This window comes from Doryrhamphus excisus, chromosome 11, assembly GCF_030265055.1.
Source record: "Doryrhamphus excisus isolate RoL2022-K1 chromosome 11, RoL_Dexc_1.0, whole genome shotgun sequence".
Lineage (NCBI taxonomy): Eukaryota > Metazoa > Chordata > Actinopteri > Syngnathiformes > Syngnathidae > Doryrhamphus > Doryrhamphus excisus.
Window position 1 is genome coordinate 6,669,861 of NC_080476.1, and position 18,340 is coordinate 6,688,200.

An 18,340-nucleotide genomic window follows, 5' to 3' on the forward strand; every position below is an offset into this window, starting at 1 on the left:
CTTGCATCTTGAAGCACAATACACCGCCTTTTTAAAATTTATTTCACTTTTTTAAATTCTGTGCATTGGTTTCATTTCACCTCACTTTACATTACCAATTTTGTTAGTGTAATATATCTCCTGCATGTTGCATAGAAAATATATCATGCCCAAAAACTCCTTACAGATATTGTAGTAAATTAAACAGCTTTGTTGTGCTCATCCATATTGTCTGGTCCACCAGTATCAGTCCAGATGTTTGGTTAAGGCACCTGGCAAATCCTCCTTCACAACATTTGTGGATCTTGGAATGTACCAGACACCAGGAGGTACCGTGGATAACATCTCTGTTAGCAGTGAGTCAGAAGGCTTTTCAGAGTTTGTCTCAACACGTTCATAGTTTAAAGAATACTTTCTGTGATATTTCTGCATAAATTATTAACCAGACATTCATTCCTTTTCCCACTTTGTATCACATATTATTTCCTTGTCTAATGAAACCATCCCCTTCATGTTTTAGGCTCAAGATTTGAGCAGCTAAAGATGGAGGTGAGGAAAGGTTCCATGGTGAATGTAAATCCCACCAACACTCGCCCCCCCAATGACACACCTGAAATCCGAAAGTACAAGAAGAGGTTTAACTCAGAGATCCTATGTGCTGCGCTCTGGGGTAAGAGTTTATTTCATATTACAAATCATGGCATGAATGAAAGGTTTATTCATTGTTATTGGAATAGTTACAGTTTTCCAGGTATGCTGCAAAATGGATAGCGTCGCTGGTGTTCCGAGGACATGAATAACCCTACATGAATGAACTCAGAGCATCTGCCTGTATTATAGAAGCGTTTTTTATTGAAGTCAATTCCAGCTCTTCCGACATTTCTCAAAAGATATTTAGCATGAGTACCATGTCTTCTGGTGACGATTGACTACTTAGTACTTGGGTTGGAACTCAACTACTGTATATGTAGCTTTAAAAAGATTTCCATGATGGTAGAGTTGATATTGGCTGTTATGTCATTGTATGAAATTCCCATCAAAACAATCAGTTGCCCTTCAAGCATTAGCGATGGCTGTGTCCTCATCCTGTTTCTAGTGCAGCTATAGTAATGCATCACCAGAACAAGTGGTAACTGGGGTAATGTATCCCCAGGTGTGAACCTGTTGGTGGGCACTGAGAATGGTTTGAAGTTGCTGGACCGCAGTGGACAGGGCAAAGTCTATCCACTCATCAACTCTCGCAGGTTCCAACAGATGGACGTTCTGGAGGGCCTTAACCTGCTTATCACCATTTCGGGTCAGTACCATACTCTGTCTGCTGCTGGGCCATCTTTTGGGATAGCAAACGTTTTCAGTACTTTAGTATTGTAGTGTAACATCTGTTTCAATGTATATCTGTGGTCCAAAGGTTATGCAAATATCAAGAATGTGACATAACAAATAGAGTACAACACAAGCATTAGCTTTAGTTTTATAATGCTGAAGGTTTTAACTTTGGAACTCATAAACTTTATTTCCATTATTTTTTATGGGGGAATGAATTGGAAGGTCAAACAGTCCCTTGGCATGGATTTTGTTAGGAGTTCTGACTTTACATTTAAATAATGAAATACACCAATAATTCTCATCCTGAAGGCAATCTCTTGCTGTGCTGATTTTATTAAGGCAAGAAAAACAAGGTCCGTGTTTACTACCTGGCCTGGCTCAGGAACAAGATCCTCCACAATGACCCTGAAGTGGAGAAGAAGCAAGGCTGGACCACTGTGGGTGAAATGGAGGGCTGTGTGCACTACAAAGTTGGTGAGTGACAGGCTTATTACTCCTGACAGATTCTCATGATTGCATTTTGGTGCGTTGAATTATTGATGCCTGTATCCAAAGTCACATATTAAAGTCACAGATCCTTGTGGTTGTTCTGTCTAGTGAAATATGAGAGGATAAAGTTCCTGGTGATTGCTTTGAAGAATGCAGTGGAAGTGTATGCTTGGGCACCCAAGCCTTATCACAAATTCATGGCCTTTAAGGTAGTATGAGCAACAACAGCAAAGTATTACAGATGATTGTCTCCTCACCTTTGTTTACATTTTTCACATCCTCCCCTGAACCAGTCTTTTGCAGACCTGCCACACAGGCCTGTCCTTGTCGATCTGACTGTGGAAGAGGGTCAGAGGTTGAAGGTCATCTATGGTTCCTGTGCTGGCTTTCATGCCATCGATGTTGACTCTGGGAACAACTACGACATTTACATCCCGGTTCATGTTAGTTGAGCATTTCTCCCCTATACTGCACTATACCGATACATTGAAATCTCCATCTTATCCACATTGGTCTCAAACAGATCCAGAGCCACATAACACCACACGCTATTGTGTTCCTGCCAAGTTCAGACGGCATGGAGATGCTTTTGTGCTACGAGGATGAGGGCGTCTATGTCAACACGTATGGACGCATCATTAAAGACGTGGTTCTGCAGTGGGGTGAAATGCCGACATCTGTTGGTAAGAGTCAATGTGGAAAAATTCACATGCCAGGTTGTATTAACTTGCCATTAACCTGAATAATTTTCTCCGACTGCAGCTCATATTTGCTCAAATCAGATCATGGGTTGGGGAGAAAAAGCCATTGAGATCCGTTCTGTGGAGACTGGACACCTGGATGGCGTCTTCATGCACAAGAGAGCTCAGAGGCTTAAGTTCCTTTGCGAGAGGAACGACAAGGCAAGAAACAGTGGAAATAGGGATGGAGCAATCCACATTTTTTCACTTCCCATCTCAATACCCGATTTTGGATATCTGCCGATACTTGGGTTCCTGAGATCTTGTGAGATTAAAATGTGAGGATATTTCTCATTTAGAGTACAGCTGTCTCATGAGAACAGAAGCAAGAAGCCAATCAGATTGTGAACCACGGCATCACTACTATGAAGGATAATACAGTAATATGGGAGTGGCAATGTATGAGGCATCATTGGAACCACACATGAAGTGCTTTACGTACATTATAAACCTTGCAATCCATCCTACCTTTGTGTTTCCAACGTAACTCACTTGTGACTTCCATCAAAGTTAAACGGCTGCCGTAATTGTAGAACATTTGATCAAAGTTACTTAAGATATGTTAGAACAAAACACATGGACGTTTGGACTTATCTGCATCCATTTATCACAGAGCGGTTCTATTTATGCTTGTTGCATTTGGCTGAACACCAACTTTACAAGTGTTTGTGATCAATCACCAGTGGATTTCAGTTACGAAGTTAATAGCAGAATTGGAAGATAAAGGGTTTGGGTGTTTTGCTTCATTAATTAATAATGGTACTGTGGTGACTCGGTTCACAACACACCTCATATGAAGAAATCCTTGTTGGCAATTTAGCAACATGGTCACTATATTGAGCGGGCTGTGCCTTAAAAGTGAAGGACAGGAAGTGTTTCATGTGTCATGCCTTTATTTGGTAATTAAATACAAGTGGTCAATGAAGCCATGTTGGCAAGTCGGCGTGGCCTTCCACAGCTGATTGTACAGAAGCAAAGCAATGCAACCCAATTCCTGACCAGCTGGTACTCCTTTGGCTTCATTGTAATACCATTTTGGCTACCTTTGCTGATAAACTTCTAGCTATATTTGGTAACAACATTAAGAACATTGGTATCATTTTTACTGGATGAGATGAACTCCATCCCTAACTAACTAAAGCTGACCTTCTTGTCTCTGTGTCTCCTCAGGTATTCTTTGCCTCAGTGCGGTCGGGAGGCAGCAGCCAGGTGTACTTCATGACCTTGAACAGAAACTGCATCATGAACTGGTGAAGGAACAGCTGTCCTGCTCTTTGTGGAAGCAGCAGGATTTGGAGATGGGAGTGCATCCAACATTATCTCACGCACACATGCGAGCATGCTCGTTCCCGGTAGTTTACACACACACACACACACACACACACACACACACACACACACACAAGATAAATGCGCATGCACATGTTGTCTGATAGACTTGCACACGTCTACTCCAGCCTATACTCCCATCAGATCATTTTGAGCCCGCCCCCAATAACATTTGCCACTGTATCCACAAGTAAATTTGTCTATAGCATTTATTAGTTCCTACTGTATATATTCCTGTCTTGACTTCCTTTTCTTGGTGGACCCGTGCTCAGTCGTAACAATTTAGTTTGTGAAGTGCATTCCTAGATGGTTCTCCAGTTACAGAAGGAGCTATTTACCAATCCTGTATGTTCAAGCTGTAAATAGCACCAGTCACTTAGAACTGAATCATCTGCAGCCTACATTTGTCGTGTTGCCACAGGATGCAGTCACTGAAAGTGTTGGCACACCCATCTGCTGTGGCTTATGGCTCCCAGTTGTTTTGGGGATCCGTAGAATTTCCATGGAGGCTTAGTACTTTCATGCAAAAAGGGAACATTGGGGCCAGCTTGTCCAAAAGTGAGAGCGTATCTGGGACCTATGCTTTTGCTCATCTCTGTCGCAGCAGTTTAAAATATTTGTAACAGAGCAGTACTTCATAGCGGTACTGTGAAACTCCTCGCTTTGTCTTTTTCCTTCAGTTGAGGCGAACCAGTTACCTGTCTCGTCACACTTGTACCTAACATTTTTTTCATGGATTTACAACAAATTTGATATTTATATGTAGTGCTTCTGTATGAGTATTAGCCTACTGGTATTCTTGATTTTGCTCTACTGTAATTATATTGCCATAATATTGCAATATATGCTGTTCTTGTGCAGTCTGTGGAGGAGAGGAGACTTTGTTAGTGTCTGTGGCTGTAACCAATGTGATGATTTAACTTAGGAGGCGCGCGGCGATCTCCTCTACTGTAAAATACTCCACTTGTGTTTTCCTAGTGTGGATCTGTCATGAGCCGTAGCTCACCACAGATCATACAGTGGAACCTCAGTTTTCGTCACCAATCTGTTCCTAAAAGATCAGATGAAAACCAAATATGTTTAGCAAATCCAATAAATCAATTCCAGACACCCCAAAATATGACCACAAAACGCCTTAAATCTTATTTATCATCACTTTCACCATCTTGTTGGTGAACACAGATGAGTGAATGGAGGAGGTGTGAACTTGAGCAGCAGGCACAATAATCATCACACCTCACTTTCTGTTATGTGTCTCACTCAAACGGTTCCCCCTGCAACCTGTGTTAACTAGGAACTTTTACATTAAAACCCTATACTACTTTGCTATGAGTATGATGCACATATATATTAATCTTATTCAAGGATACTTTGTCTGGAATCTGTTTATAGTGTCCCAACTCGAAAATAGCCAATATCCAATATGTGGATGCTTTGTTTGGGCACTAGATTCCACAGAACGATATATACTGACAAATGGATGAATTTGTTAGGCCGTACGAATTTTTGTGGAAAACTGAGGTACCACTGTATTTCCCTTGGGCCCATAGAAAGACGAGGATGGCGTCCCATCAGGGTGGATATCATTTCTGTGTAAACATTCTACCAAAGCCATTAGAAGACACTGCAACATGGGGGAGAATACAGGCCAAAGGGAGGACAAGATGCACATCCCCCAGATAACCAACCATGTGTAATGACACTGGCATAGAAACACTGCAGCAGGCGAAGGGTGTGGAATTATGAGTTTTTGACAGCTGATCTCTGACACCCAAAAAGTTGCAGCAGTACTGCAGTTAGCTGTTTAGATAGCAGGGATTTGTTGATGTCTAAAGGATGGAGTTGTTGCTTGTGTGTGCTCAATGGGTCCATCTGATCCAAGGTGTTCCCTTAAGGTGAAGAGATATTTCTATATTGTCAAGGCAAAGTGGTTAGATATACAAATGTACTTGTAAGCCATTCAACTACAATATATTAGCATATCAAACTTGTTTAGCTATTGTGTTCCTATTCTTGGCATCTCTGACTGACATTCCACGCAGGATCAATGGCACGTGTGATTTTATTCATGTTTATCAATTATAGCCATGTTTACAGTTTAAGCAGTGCCTTGGAGTTGGAAGGAAGAAAATCGAATAAGATGGGTTTAAAGCCCGCCCCCGTTTCAAAGAGGTATAGTTTGTTCCCTTGAATGATTAACATCTGCCTGTTAAAGTGCACTTAATAAATTTAAAATGCGTCCATATTCCAATGATTTCAGTATTGATCAGTGACTATTCAGAAAGTTGCAATAACAAGGAATCAAACTGTCCCGTTACTCCTATACGTGTGAAATGTTTCGTGATGTCTGCTTGTAGATTGGCTCTACTCTTCAATATCAGCGGTATAGTGGGGGGGTAGTAGCCGGACTATATCCAGAGAAGTCTATTTTATAAAATATATAAATGAGTCAAGAGAAATAACCGTGAATGTACTTCTATCTAAGAGAGATTTGTATTTATATATCAATGTGTGCCGCTCCTATTAGTCAAAGCACAATGTAGAGCAGTGTATTTTCAGTGTTGGTCATCAGGTAGGAGGTAGTAGACCCGCATCCGCATTTCTCGTCTTATATCCCAAAGTGGGATCAGACCTCTCGAGTTCCTCCGCACCGAGCAGTCTGTCATGCTGGAACAGAAAGGTTGGAAGAATGAGATGGTTCAAAAAGGTCCCCTTGATTGACACATTGGTTTATATCAGGGGTAGGGAACCTATGGCTCGCAAGACATTCCATAAAATGCGATTGGCTAGCGGCAAGTCCAGGGTGTACCCCACCACTTATAGGCTCCAGCAGCATAAAAAATGAATGAATGGATTTTGAAGTCAAACATTACAGAAATCACAGTATTATTATTAAATATCGTCATGCATATTAATTCATCCATTAATTTGCTACCACCAGTGGCCAGAGCCAGTGCTAGCTATATCCTTCCCATATTTTGCAGCAAAGACACCAAAACTCCATTATTATTGGATATTGCGGTAGCCTGACCATGTCTACCAGAGGTCAGGAAGTAACCTTCCCTCCTTTAATCACTCAGTGAGCCCATTTTGTCGAGCAAACCCTTCTGATGGAGAATATAGCGCAAAAAAGTAAGAAGTAATGGATTTATTATTGGGTGGCTACAATATTCATTCATTTTCTACCGCTTATCCTCATGAGGGTCGCAGACATGCTGGAGCCTATCCCAGCAGTCTTCGGGTGAGAAGCGGGGTACACCCTGGACTGGTCGCCAGTCAATCACAGGGCACATATAGACAACCATTGACACCACACTCACTATAACAATATTATTAAAGAATATTATATGGCTCTGATGGAAGTACATTTTAAAATATGTGGCTTTCATGGCTCTCGGCTGAAAAGGTTCTCAACCCCTGGTTTATAGGTTGGTTTTTCCCCATGTATTTTGTATTATCGGCTATATGCAATATAATAATTGATGAGTTTTGTGAGTTGACCTTGTCATTGGAGTCTGATTGTTTGTGGAGCACCTTTTGATGGCACATATATATACTATCATAGACAATTGGACTCGATTAGCTACAATCATGCATTTCTAGTTGAAAAACAAACTAGCATCACATTCCTGTGTTGAAGTGCCCTATAGTTCCTTCTTCTTCTGAAAGTGGCATTGGTTGGTCATGTCCTTCAGAGCCCTTCAAGGCTGACATAGTGTGACCTTGAGGGTAGGACGTGAATGTTCCTGAACAGGGCAGGATGCACAAAGAGCTCTGTCATAGAAATAGAAATGGTGTCTAACTTATTTTGCAAGCAATACAAGCATCTCAGTACATCTTATAGAAAGAGAGTATTTGGAGGCCTTTGGCAGCCTCAGCGATGGCTGCTTTGTGAGTTTCCCATGACGGATATTCCGGTTCTGTGCTTTTGCTTTTTGGTTGTAATTATGGGGTTACAGCTTTTCTCTGTTGGCGTAACACAATCGGTAGCTGTGATGCTCATTCTGTTTTGCTTTTACGGAATCCCAGAATTTATGAAGAAGATCTAAAGTGATAATGGAAACTAATCATCAGCAGCAATCACTAGCTGAAGCAAATCAACTGTAGTGGAGACCATTTGGACACTAATATAATTTATACATATATCTATTTTTTAATGGCATTGCAGTGTTTTAGTTGGGCAACGCTTCTTATTTGTGAGAGGTTAACTCCAGATTGTATTTCATAAGCTCTTTAAAACTTTCAAAAAGATTGTGTTTCAATGAATTCTTGTCTAATACAGAAAGGTTTGAAAAATAAAAAGTCTTGATTTCACATTTTGTCTCGTTTTATTATTCAGCATTTCCTACTTTGTCCTTGCTGGTCCAGTTCAGAGATAAGTGTACTTTTGTATTTCACCGCACGGTGGCGCCACACACCGCCTTGTCTGATCAGATTGTTGCCAACGTATTTTCATTATTTTCCAGATACAGCTACCTTTGTTTGGGGAAAAAAATACAATTTATTCACATTTAAATAAGGACAGGTGTTAAATTATCTTCACATTAGCCAATGCATTATATGTATTGATTGAAATGTGATTTGTCTTGATACTTCCTAATCTAAAATGTATGCAAAACTTTATATAAAAACCAATAGATGAAATAAATATCAGAGCACTAACAAGAAAAAAAAAAAGACCACAATGACTGGCAGGAGAGGTTATTTATTAATATGTACAATTATACCATCATCATGTCCAGATTTAAGCGTGAATACTGGCTCCTGCTGCATTCACACACTAAACAATGCTTTTCTTTTTTTCCCCATTTACTTCTTATACCTCTTATCCGTATTCTCTAGTAATAATCCTGTAAGTGTATCTGAGGCACACAGGGAGAACATGAAGTAAATAAGTGTAAAAAAACAAACAAATGCACTGAATATGGGGGGGGCATAGAAGTAAGCTATAAAAACCCTGGAAAGCATGATGGTTTGTTTAGAGAATAAAATGATATTTCATTCATTTTTCAGTATTCTAATAATCCCACAACTTCCAAAGCATCACTGCAATACATGTGGCACGGAGACGGGGAAAAAAAAAGTACTTCATTGTAAACAAGACGGAATTGTCTCCTCCCCTGCTGAACACAAGCGCAGGAAAAACGTTTTATTTCAAAGGCTTCAGGTCATAGATGTGTTTTTGTTGGAAATACAAGAAAACTGTATTTGGTCACACTGATTTTTTTTTTTTGTTTTGTTTCTTTTTTACGTGTGTGTTTGTGTGTGTGTGTGAGAGAGTAGCCTTGCAGCTGCAATTGTGCACCTCAGTCAGCTGAAGGTAGCACGTGTGATGGGTGTAAACTAAGTTGTCACACTATGTCTTATGTACACTTGTTGCACTTTGTTGAAGCTTACATTACAGTGCGAACACCAGCTGGCCAACCTGTGTTCCCAGAAGTGTGTGTATATGTATATGTGTATGTGTGTGTGTGTGTGTGTTAGTTCCAGATCTTGAGGAAGCTGTCCCAGGACCCGGTGCTGACAGCCATGCCGTCATCAGTCACGCCCAGACAGCTCACACGATTGTCATGGCCGGCCAGGACTCCTGCAGGAGGGTCGGCCGCAAACAAAAGAAGACTTGTTAACTTTGAAATGTTTTTTTCTTTGCAGACTCGAGCAGAAATGTCTTCAGCCCACACAGAACACTGCCGTCTTTGTGTTTCACAGAACGTCATCATCCGTGACACTGAAATATGTACAGCTGTGAATGTTTAAATGTGAACTATTTTACAGTGAAGTCTGACTCTTCAACGCGTTTACTGCAAATCATTTATTTAATACCATAATGGACTCTTCTAGTATATCTAATACCAGAACTGTATCTAATTAGGGATGGTCGATACTGCCATAAAAATGACTATTCGTTTTTTCTGCCGATAATGACATCGGCACGTGAGTGATCCACACAGCTGGAATTATTTGCAAGTTTTGCCTTAAATATGCAATTTGCAATGACTATAAATTGCAGCCAGGGGAGAATACTTCAAATATCATGTCTCAGAAAGACTCAGTTGTAGTACCTACAGCACAATGAGGCCCCTGTGCTGAATGAGCCCAACTTATATCACATATTGTATTAGTCCACAGTTTCATACTTTGTTCTTATGCAGATGTTTGTGGCACATAGGAATGTGCAGCTTTCCAAAAGTATTATTTAGTCGGATTCATATTTGTGAATTTAGTAGAATATATTATTTTATGTCAGTATTGGTCATTTGTTTTTTAAATGAGATTTCTCTCCTCTCTAATAAGCCCAGCATTGATTGACACTGTCCATAAACCTTCCCATACAGTATGATGCAGTGCACTTCGACACTACTGTAAAAAAACAAACATATTCCAAATATAGGTGAGTCGTATGATCTTAACTATCAGCACAGCGGCCCCTAAATTAAAAATTTTAGGAGCACAAGATGAAAATTTACAGGCACACACCATACATTGATAGTAAATATTCTCGTGTATGTCCAGGTTTGAGTGTGCGGGATACAGGCATTATGTCTGAATGGAACAGCAAACTTAGTGTTTTGAAAACAAGACATTATTACAATAAGAGTGCAAGGTTGTTAAGTGACACGTTAACAAAGTATTTTTATGAAGGTGATATCCGCTTGTAAGTTACTCCATGGGACAAAAATGAGCTCCAAACTAACTGCATTGCTTGTACTGTATGTTTTAAAGACAAAATATCACTGTGGTAATGAAAAAGTCACATGAGTAGTCTGAAGACCAGACGCCAGGCAGAAAACTACTTACTTACTTACCTACCTAGCTAGCTAGCTAGCCAGCCAATGAGAGCCAGGCTAAGTACTGTATGTAAACAAAAATACCAGAAAAGGGGAACGGCAATGAGGTTGAAATGTGAGTGATCACACACACTGGCATCAATAAGCTTAATTGACTCTACGTTTGGATGTGTTTGTCAATCAAGTGCACCTACCTGCTCTGTCTCCCTTCATGGCGTCCCAGATGTTGCAGTTAAAGTCGTCATAGCCCGCCAGCAGCAGGCGGCCCGAGCGGGAGAAAGCCACCGAGGTGATGCCGCAGATGATGTTGTCATGACAGTAGAGGCTGAGCTCCTGGTCGGCACGCAGGTCAAACAGCCTGCAGGTGGCGTCGTCGGAGCCCGTGGCAAATGCGCTGCCGTTGGGGAAGAACTGAGGGACGCAGAGAAGAGGTTAGCCAATGACACTAAACCTGAGAGAGAGCCTGGCTAATGAGGTTGAGATTAGGACTGTTTGGTTCTTCCACACCAAACTCATCCAAGCATAAAACAATATGCGTCGGGCACTCACACAGATGGCGTTGATGTCCGACTCGTGACCCGTAAAGGTCTGTCGACACATGCTGTCTCTGATGTCCCACAGCTTGACCGAGGCGTCGCAGGCCCCCGATACAAAGGTGCGAAGATCGGGCGACAGGGACAGACTCATGACGTCGCCTGTATGGCCTGAGAACACCGTGGTCTGCTGGCTCGTCTCGATGTCCCACAACGCACTGCGGCGGATGGACAATGTGTGGGGTCAGGTCAGCAGAATGAGTCGTCAACATATTTGACTCACCAGGTGGTGTCTCCTGAACTGGTGATGATTTGATTGTCATCGATGAAACGGCAACATGACAGGTAACCTGAGACAACACACAGCGAGCCCAGTTATTATGCAAATAGGTACGAAACTCGGACTGGGTTATCTATTTAAAGGGTTCCTGACATGAACAAATTAAGAGGCTTTGCAGGTGTCACGACTGCATCTCTTCAGGTCACTGGTGTGTGTGAGTGACAGGAAGAAAAGCTCCAACTAGGGTACTCCGGTTTCCTCCCACATTCCAAAAAACATGCTAAGTTAATTAATTTGTGACTCCAAATTGTCCATAGGTATGAATGTGAGTGTGAATGGTTGTTTGTCTATATGTGCCCTGTGATTGGCCGGCGACCAGTCCAGGGTGTACTCCGCCTTTCGCCCGAAGACAGCTGGGATAGGCTCCAGCATACCTCTGCGACCCTTATGGATGTATCCATTGTTTAGTGTCCAAACAAAGCACCCTACACATTGCTGACTCACAGTCTGTGCATTTCTTATTATGTAACTGCTAAATAATCTGCCATGGGGCCAAAGAAAGTTGTTGCTTGCAATTTGATAAAAAAAAAAAAGAGAAACACAATTGAATTCAATCTCAGCAGGATGTACGGAAGTCCACATCAACAATAAGTTTCATTCAGTCTCCATTTTCTGCACGTAAAACTAGAAATATTCTCTAGAAAATATATTGTTTGTTAATATCTATGGCAGAGGTAGGGAACCTATGGCTCGGGAGCCAGGTAGGGCTCTTTTGATGACTGTATCTGGCTCTCAAGCATTTCTTACCACAATAAAAATGTATGTTTGCTAACATTTTAAAGTAAACCATCACAGAAATGACTGTTAAAAATAATATTCAAAATCAAAACTTTCTTATGCATTTTAATCCGTCCATCTATTTTCTACTGCAATACGGCCGACCATATCTATCTTTCCTGATGATATTTTCCAGGTCAAACACCAAAACTCGATTATTACTGGGTAATGCGGTAGTCTACCTCAGTCATTAAGATGTAAATATAAACTTTTCTCCTTTAGTCAAATAGTCACCTAGCTAAAGCTGCAGAACCAAGCCTTCTGACGAAGATGGCCAAAAGAATGAAATATACTGAGTACGGTGCAAAACCATGCAGCAGCAGAAGTTGCATTAATGGCAACAAGTATTTGATTTATTATTGGACACTGCGCTGCTCACGAAAGTGTGCTGGCCACACCCCCTTGGCGTGGGGTAGTGTGCCTGGTCTACGTAATTAGAGCCCATTATATCTAAAACTGTTGGTCTTACATAAAAATGCACACATTTTATTGCATTCAATGTTTAAAAAATGTATATGGCTCTCACAGATACACATTTTAAAATATCTGGTCTTCATGGCTCTCTTAGCCAAAAAGGTTCCCGACCCCTGATCTATGGGAAGAATTGCTTCAGTCTCCGTATGCGTCAATTTTCGTCTGGCCTTTTAGAACTAATTGATAATGAAAACGGAGGAACCATAGTATTGCACTGATTTGACTGATACAGTAATGATAATATGTTTGCATTGGTTTGGCTATCGATTGGTTAGCATGCAGGCCACACAGCTAGGAGACCGGTGTTCGTGGGCATCTCTGTGTGGAGTTTGCATGTTCTCCCCGTGCATGCGTGGGTTTTCTCCCACATTCCAAAAACATGCTAGGTTAATTGGCGACTCCAAATTGTCCGTAGGTATGAATGTGAGTGTGATGTCTAAGCTACAAGAGTAAATGTCTTACTTCATTCCCAACCCCTGCTTAATGAACCATGTAAATCAAATCCCAATTGTATTGTCCTCTTGCAACTGGGACATTCCCACGAGGCAAGCAACTGACCTGCACACTTTGCGTCATACTAAGTTCGATGCTCGGTTTTCTCACCTGTATGTCCAGGTAGTTCTCTGCTGATCCTAACGTTACCCTCTCGTGTCTTCAGGCAGTAGATGGAACAGATGTTATCGAGGCCTCCGCATGCCACATAGTTTCCAGACGGGGCGTACGCACAGGTCATCACCCAGGACGAGCGCAGGGGGATGGCGTGTATCTACAAAACGGTAACACATACAGTATCAGATGGCATGTTATATAATCATCGCAACAAGCTTAACACGCTTTGTCAGGAACGCAGACTGTCACTAATGTAGGAAATCAAATGGAGATGTCAAGATATGTGTTACGATGGAGTGTACCTTGTTAGTGGTGTAGCTGTCCCACACGATCAGTTTGCCATCTTGAGAAGCGCTAACAAGAAGCCTGCGGAGAAACACATCGCGTCATGTGATCAGCACTTACTTGGGATTGGTCTTTGAGCATGCGTTAACCTTAGAAAGGCTCCTCGCATGTTACTCTACAGCAGCGCTTCTCAATTATTTTCTATCATGCCCCCCTAAGTGACAGACATTTTTTGCCACCCCCCTAATTTAAAATACTAGAAAAACTGATAATATTTATCTGTACCTTACAGACTGAGCTTAAACTGAATAATGGCTGGTGGTTCCTTTAGAGTTGGGACAATCCAGACAGATTATGGATAGCTAATCCTTTCGTCATCTTTATTATGTGTGTGGGGGGTGGTTTAGTTATCCAAAGATTGCACACTGAAGGTTACAATAAAGTTGAAGTGAGCAAGTACACAGCTCTAGCCGGGGTGAGCAAAACCCTGGCAACATGTGCTATTACAGTGCTATTGTGGCATACTTCAGTCATGCAGGAAATAGTCATAAGCAATCTGTAGCCTGTACAAAAAGGCCATACAAACAACACAACATGCATGTGATGCAAAACATAACCTAGCCACTGCATAATGTGTACATACAAATAAATATCTGCACAAAATACCCATGCCAAAATTACACCCACAAAGTCCTGCCGCAAGGCATGCTGGGTAGCTTGTGGTACTCTCTCTCCCAACGGTTTGTCGTGTTTTTGCTTTATTTCAAATAATGTTGAGGAGGTTGTCAGGGAAGTAAACAATGAGGGACATCGACATACTCTTGATATCCAGTGTTTTGCTGTTCATAGCTCATATTGTTGTGGCTATTGGACTACCCAGCATGCCTTGGGGGTACTTTGAATAGTTGAAATTCTTCTTATTATTTTTACTTTTTAAAATTAAATTATGTTTACCACTTAGACGTTGTTATGTTACCGCTTAGACTTTGTTTACCACCAACGTAGTAGTATAATAGTAGTTGATATATGTGATGCGTTAACTTAGACATAGACATAGACTTTCTTTGCACAATAACACAGCAGTGAAATTGCCAACGAAATGTCGTTGCCTGGCTCCTGCGTAATAATAAATAATAAATAATAAATAATAAATAATAAATAATAAATAATAAATAATAAATAATAAATAATAAATAATAAATAATAAATAATAAATAATAAATAATAAATAATAAATAATAAATAATAAATAATAAATAATAAATAATAAATAATAAATAATAAATAATAAATAGATTACATCAAATATGAACAACAATGTACAGCGTTTAGCACTATATGGAGTGGTGACACAATAAGAATGGCCCCACCTTGAGTCTGACCCCCAGTGCATGGCATAGATCTTAGCAAGGTGGCCTCGAAGGGTGCGCCTTGTCCGCATCTGTATCCTACCCACTGGATCCAGACCAGCTGTTATCTAAAAATAATAAACCATGCCAATTTCAGAATATTATTTTATTCTCAGCACAACAACATCTGGGCCATTTTGTGACACTTGCCTGTGTCAGCGTCGAATCCCCACATGCTTTCCTGGCATCCTGAAAACCACCAATGAGAGAAGAATGGAGAAAAACAACATAACACACACCAAGACAAGTACTCGGTGCAATAGAAATAATCAAAGTACTCGTATCTGGTTCCTCAGTTGCTCGGCCTCCTGACGAAGCTGCTCCAACTCACTCATTTTGGGATTTGTTGTAGCTGCTTCCTGTTAATCAGATCAAATGAAGAAAAACAAGAAAATGTTCATGTTTAAACTCACAGGACACAACATTAGGTACACATGAGGTAGCTCATATAATGTAATGTAAATTAAAATAATTAAATTAAATAAATGTAATGTTTAAATTACATTCAATGTTGCACATAACAAAGTTTTTCCTGTACTGTATGGTTATTTAGTGTGGCTGCTAAATAACCCGCCATGGGGCCAAAGAGAGATGTGAGTACCAGCACTTTGATAAAGAAGCACTATTGAATTCAGTCTTGTCAGGGTGTACAATAACAATAAGTTCCATCCATTTTTGCATTTTTTTATGCATATAAAATTGCAATTATTCTCCATAAAACTTATTTTTTGTTCATATTTCTGGTTTTCTGGAACGGATTAGTTAGATTTAATATACTTCCATTGGGAAAAACATTGTTTTTTATACATTTCGGATCTAAAGGAAATGGAAATGTATGAGGCAGTTTTTCCCATATGACATCCAATTAATATGTTCCAGAAATCCAAAATATTAACAAAACAAACATTTTATAGAGTATAATTAGAATATAGCCCTCACTAGTCACTTCATTAGGTAATCTGATAATCTGCTTATTATTGTGGTTATTGTACAGTGGAACCTCAGTTAGCATCCACCCCGGTTTTTCACTTAGCGTAAAAAATGTACACCAAAATTTTTCCTCGGTTTGCCTGCTTTTTCCAGTCTTATTGCGTTATTAATACAATGTGTGAGTCTATCACAAAACAACCTTAGCTTCTAACAAAAAATGGAAATCAGCTACATCACCTGTCTATGATGTCATCAGCAGTTGACTCTCAAAACACGTTTTTATAGTTTTTGAATAAAAAACTATACATGAGGAATGAAAGGTATAAATGAACATGGTTAGCCTTCATGGAAGATCCATTCTATTTGTCTTATATATTTTTTGATTTTGTTTATTATTATATTATATATGATATAATTTGTGGCAATGTATACATGAATATAGTTATCAAAAAGAAACTAGTAGTGTAAATTTATGATCGGCATCATTCAAGCCAGAACCGCCACTGGTAATCGTAACCTTCAATGTCCATTTATCCCTTTATTTCATCATGTACGTATATGCATTTCACTGTTTTGTGCATGTACAGTAAATCTATAATTGAAAAACTATGTATTTTTAGCTTTCTGGAACAGATTAATTGGATTTATGTATATTATATCTTATGTGAAAAATGTATTGAGTTGGACTTTCTGGAAGTGATCAATCATGCTAACCAAGGTTCCACTGTGCTTTGCAAGTACAGAGATGAGATGCACTAGAGATGCACTGTTCCTAATATTTTGGCCCTCTCATGTCACCAAAATAGAGTAGCTATTAATCCTGTAAGAAGTAAATGTTATCCAAAAACTAATTGTTATTCCTACCGCTCTTGTTTCGGATGAGTATCTTTGTCCACTGAGTGCTGCTGTGTCAATCAAGTCAAAATCATGCTTCATCCCATCCCATCATGATTTATCTGGCCTTTCAATAAAAATAATAATAATCTCTTAGTTTCAGTGAGAATAAACCCTGTAATCTGTTTATGTCCGTGTGACCATGTCTGCTTTAACTGAACAAGTAAGAATAATCCGTATAGACTCGACTAAGCCAGCCTGCATCATCAGCAGGCCGAAGAAGAAGATGCTGAGGGACCACTCCCTCTTGAGCGGAGGGGACCTGTTACACTCGTGTGCCAAGTGCAGGCCTCGCTATAATTAACTTAGCAGGAGGATATATCTTGCCATGGCAGCGGCCTAATGTCCTATTCCGCTTGAGGCCAACTGGGGTCACTGCAGTAGCATGTTCCTCCATTGGTGGCTTCAATCCATCATAATGGGTTCCAGTGGGTGACTGGAACTTGCTACTAATAGAAGCCAAAAGGGGTGTTGTCAGCTGACACGTCTTCCGCAGCCAATGGGGAGCTGAGGAGCTTCCAAAACGAGTCCTGCACGATAAATAAAGGATTTCTCTTTTACTACTCGCCTCCCCTTGTGTGGATGCATGGCGTGATCCTCCTCCATGATGTTGCTCAGAGGGGGTTTGAGCTAAGAGCACGCGGCCCCACCCCTTAGACTTGCACACCATGGTTACATCTGCAGCTGGAGGAGAGCCCACAGCTAACATGGAGCGTGTAATGTCAGGGAAAGTGCGGCCCACCCAGCATAATGCCATCTTTAAACATGCAGGCCTACACTAAATTGTATCATGAGAATACACACAACAGTCCACACATCGCTCCAAATGGTCAGCAGGCCCACGGAGGAAGTCATAGCAACAAGATGTTTCCCAATGCGGATGGATAGAGCATCATCATCATCATCATCACCATCATCATCACCCAGGCTTACATATAAAAAAAACGGCCTATACACTTAACGATGGGTGGCTACCTGTTAATTCTCCCGATCCTTCTTCTTCTCCTTTCTGATGGGGACTAAAAAAACAAAAATCCTCCTCCTCTATTCAGAAAAAAATCCACTAGATGCAACAATATGTCTTTTTAAAAAAAAATAAAAAATGTGCAGAGAAGATGCACACGAAGAGGCGTCAGTGGGCAGGCACACGGAGGAGGAAGAAGAGGAGGTCTTCACACATTTCCACACAAAAAAATATACATATGTTTTATATGTATACCCACAGCTGCGTGGCCGCTTTTCCCTTCTCACGCCGAGCGAGTCCACGATGACATGTTGCTTAAAGACGAGTTCCAGATGAGTCCACGGTAGCGTCAATGTAAGGAGTGTCCATTAAATAGCACTCGTCTTTTTTTTTTTTTTTTTTTTTTACTCCGATTCTGCTCTTCGTGACGTGATCTTCATTTCCTTCCTCTCTTCGTGGCTTCCTCCTCCTCCC

The 18,340-nt window shown here is 40.6% G+C and overlaps 2 protein-coding genes across 8 annotated transcripts in view; one reads left to right on the top strand and one right to left on the bottom strand.

Annotated features, from left to right (window-relative positions):
- mink1 (misshapen-like kinase 1) overlaps window positions 1-8,177 on the top strand; it is a 29,289-nt gene extending 21,112 nt beyond the window's left edge. For all 6 annotated transcript variants that reach the window (XM_058086088.1, XM_058086083.1, XM_058086085.1 and 3 more), the window contains 9 exons: window positions 224-335; window positions 500-649; window positions 1,133-1,276; window positions 1,645-1,779; window positions 1,903-2,003; window positions 2,088-2,237; window positions 2,318-2,477; window positions 2,557-2,696; window positions 3,705-8,177. In XM_058086088.1, coding sequence (XP_057942071.1) covers window positions 224-335; window positions 500-649; window positions 1,133-1,276; window positions 1,645-1,779; window positions 1,903-2,003; window positions 2,088-2,237; window positions 2,318-2,477; window positions 2,557-2,696; window positions 3,705-3,788 — 1,176 coding nt within the window. In that variant the 3' untranslated portion in view covers window positions 3,789-8,177. The remainder of the gene's footprint in view (window positions 1-223; window positions 336-499; window positions 650-1,132; window positions 1,277-1,644; window positions 1,780-1,902; window positions 2,004-2,087; window positions 2,238-2,317; window positions 2,478-2,556; window positions 2,697-3,704) is intronic.
- Window positions 8,178-8,538: 361 nt separating this feature from the next.
- gnb2 (guanine nucleotide binding protein (G protein), beta polypeptide 2) lies at window positions 8,539-18,340 on the bottom strand. 2 transcript variants are annotated; one of them, XM_058086090.1, is made up of 10 exons: window positions 18,126-18,340; window positions 15,357-15,437; window positions 15,229-15,267; window positions 15,040-15,146; window positions 13,687-13,750; window positions 13,379-13,541; window positions 11,468-11,534; window positions 11,201-11,402; window positions 10,846-11,062; window positions 8,539-9,450 (listed from the first exon to the last, which is right to left on the bottom strand). In XM_058086090.1, exons 2-10 carry the CDS (start codon window positions 15,411-15,413, stop codon window positions 9,344-9,346), a joined length of 1,023 nt encoding a protein of 340 aa, XP_057942073.1. In that variant the 5' UTR covers window positions 15,414-15,437; window positions 18,126-18,340; the 3' UTR covers window positions 8,539-9,343. The 2 variants fall into 2 exon arrangements, with proteins under 2 accessions (XP_057942073.1, XP_057942072.1); XM_058086089.1 differs by having other exon boundaries at window positions 8,540-9,450; window positions 17,878-18,340.

Coding starts and splice junctions, on each gene's coding strand:
- gnb2 (XM_058086090.1), bottom strand. CDS start 15,413: ATGAGTGAGTTGGAGCAGCTTCGTCAGGAGGCCGAGCAACTGAGGAAC. Junction 15,268..15,356: donor AACTGAGGAACCAGATACGA/GTACTTTGATTA, acceptor GGTGGTTTTCAG/GATGCCAGGAAAGCATGTGG. Junction 11,403..11,467: donor AGTTCAGGAGACACCACCTG/GTGAGTCAAATA, acceptor CATCCGCCGCAG/TGCGTTGTGGGACATCGAGA.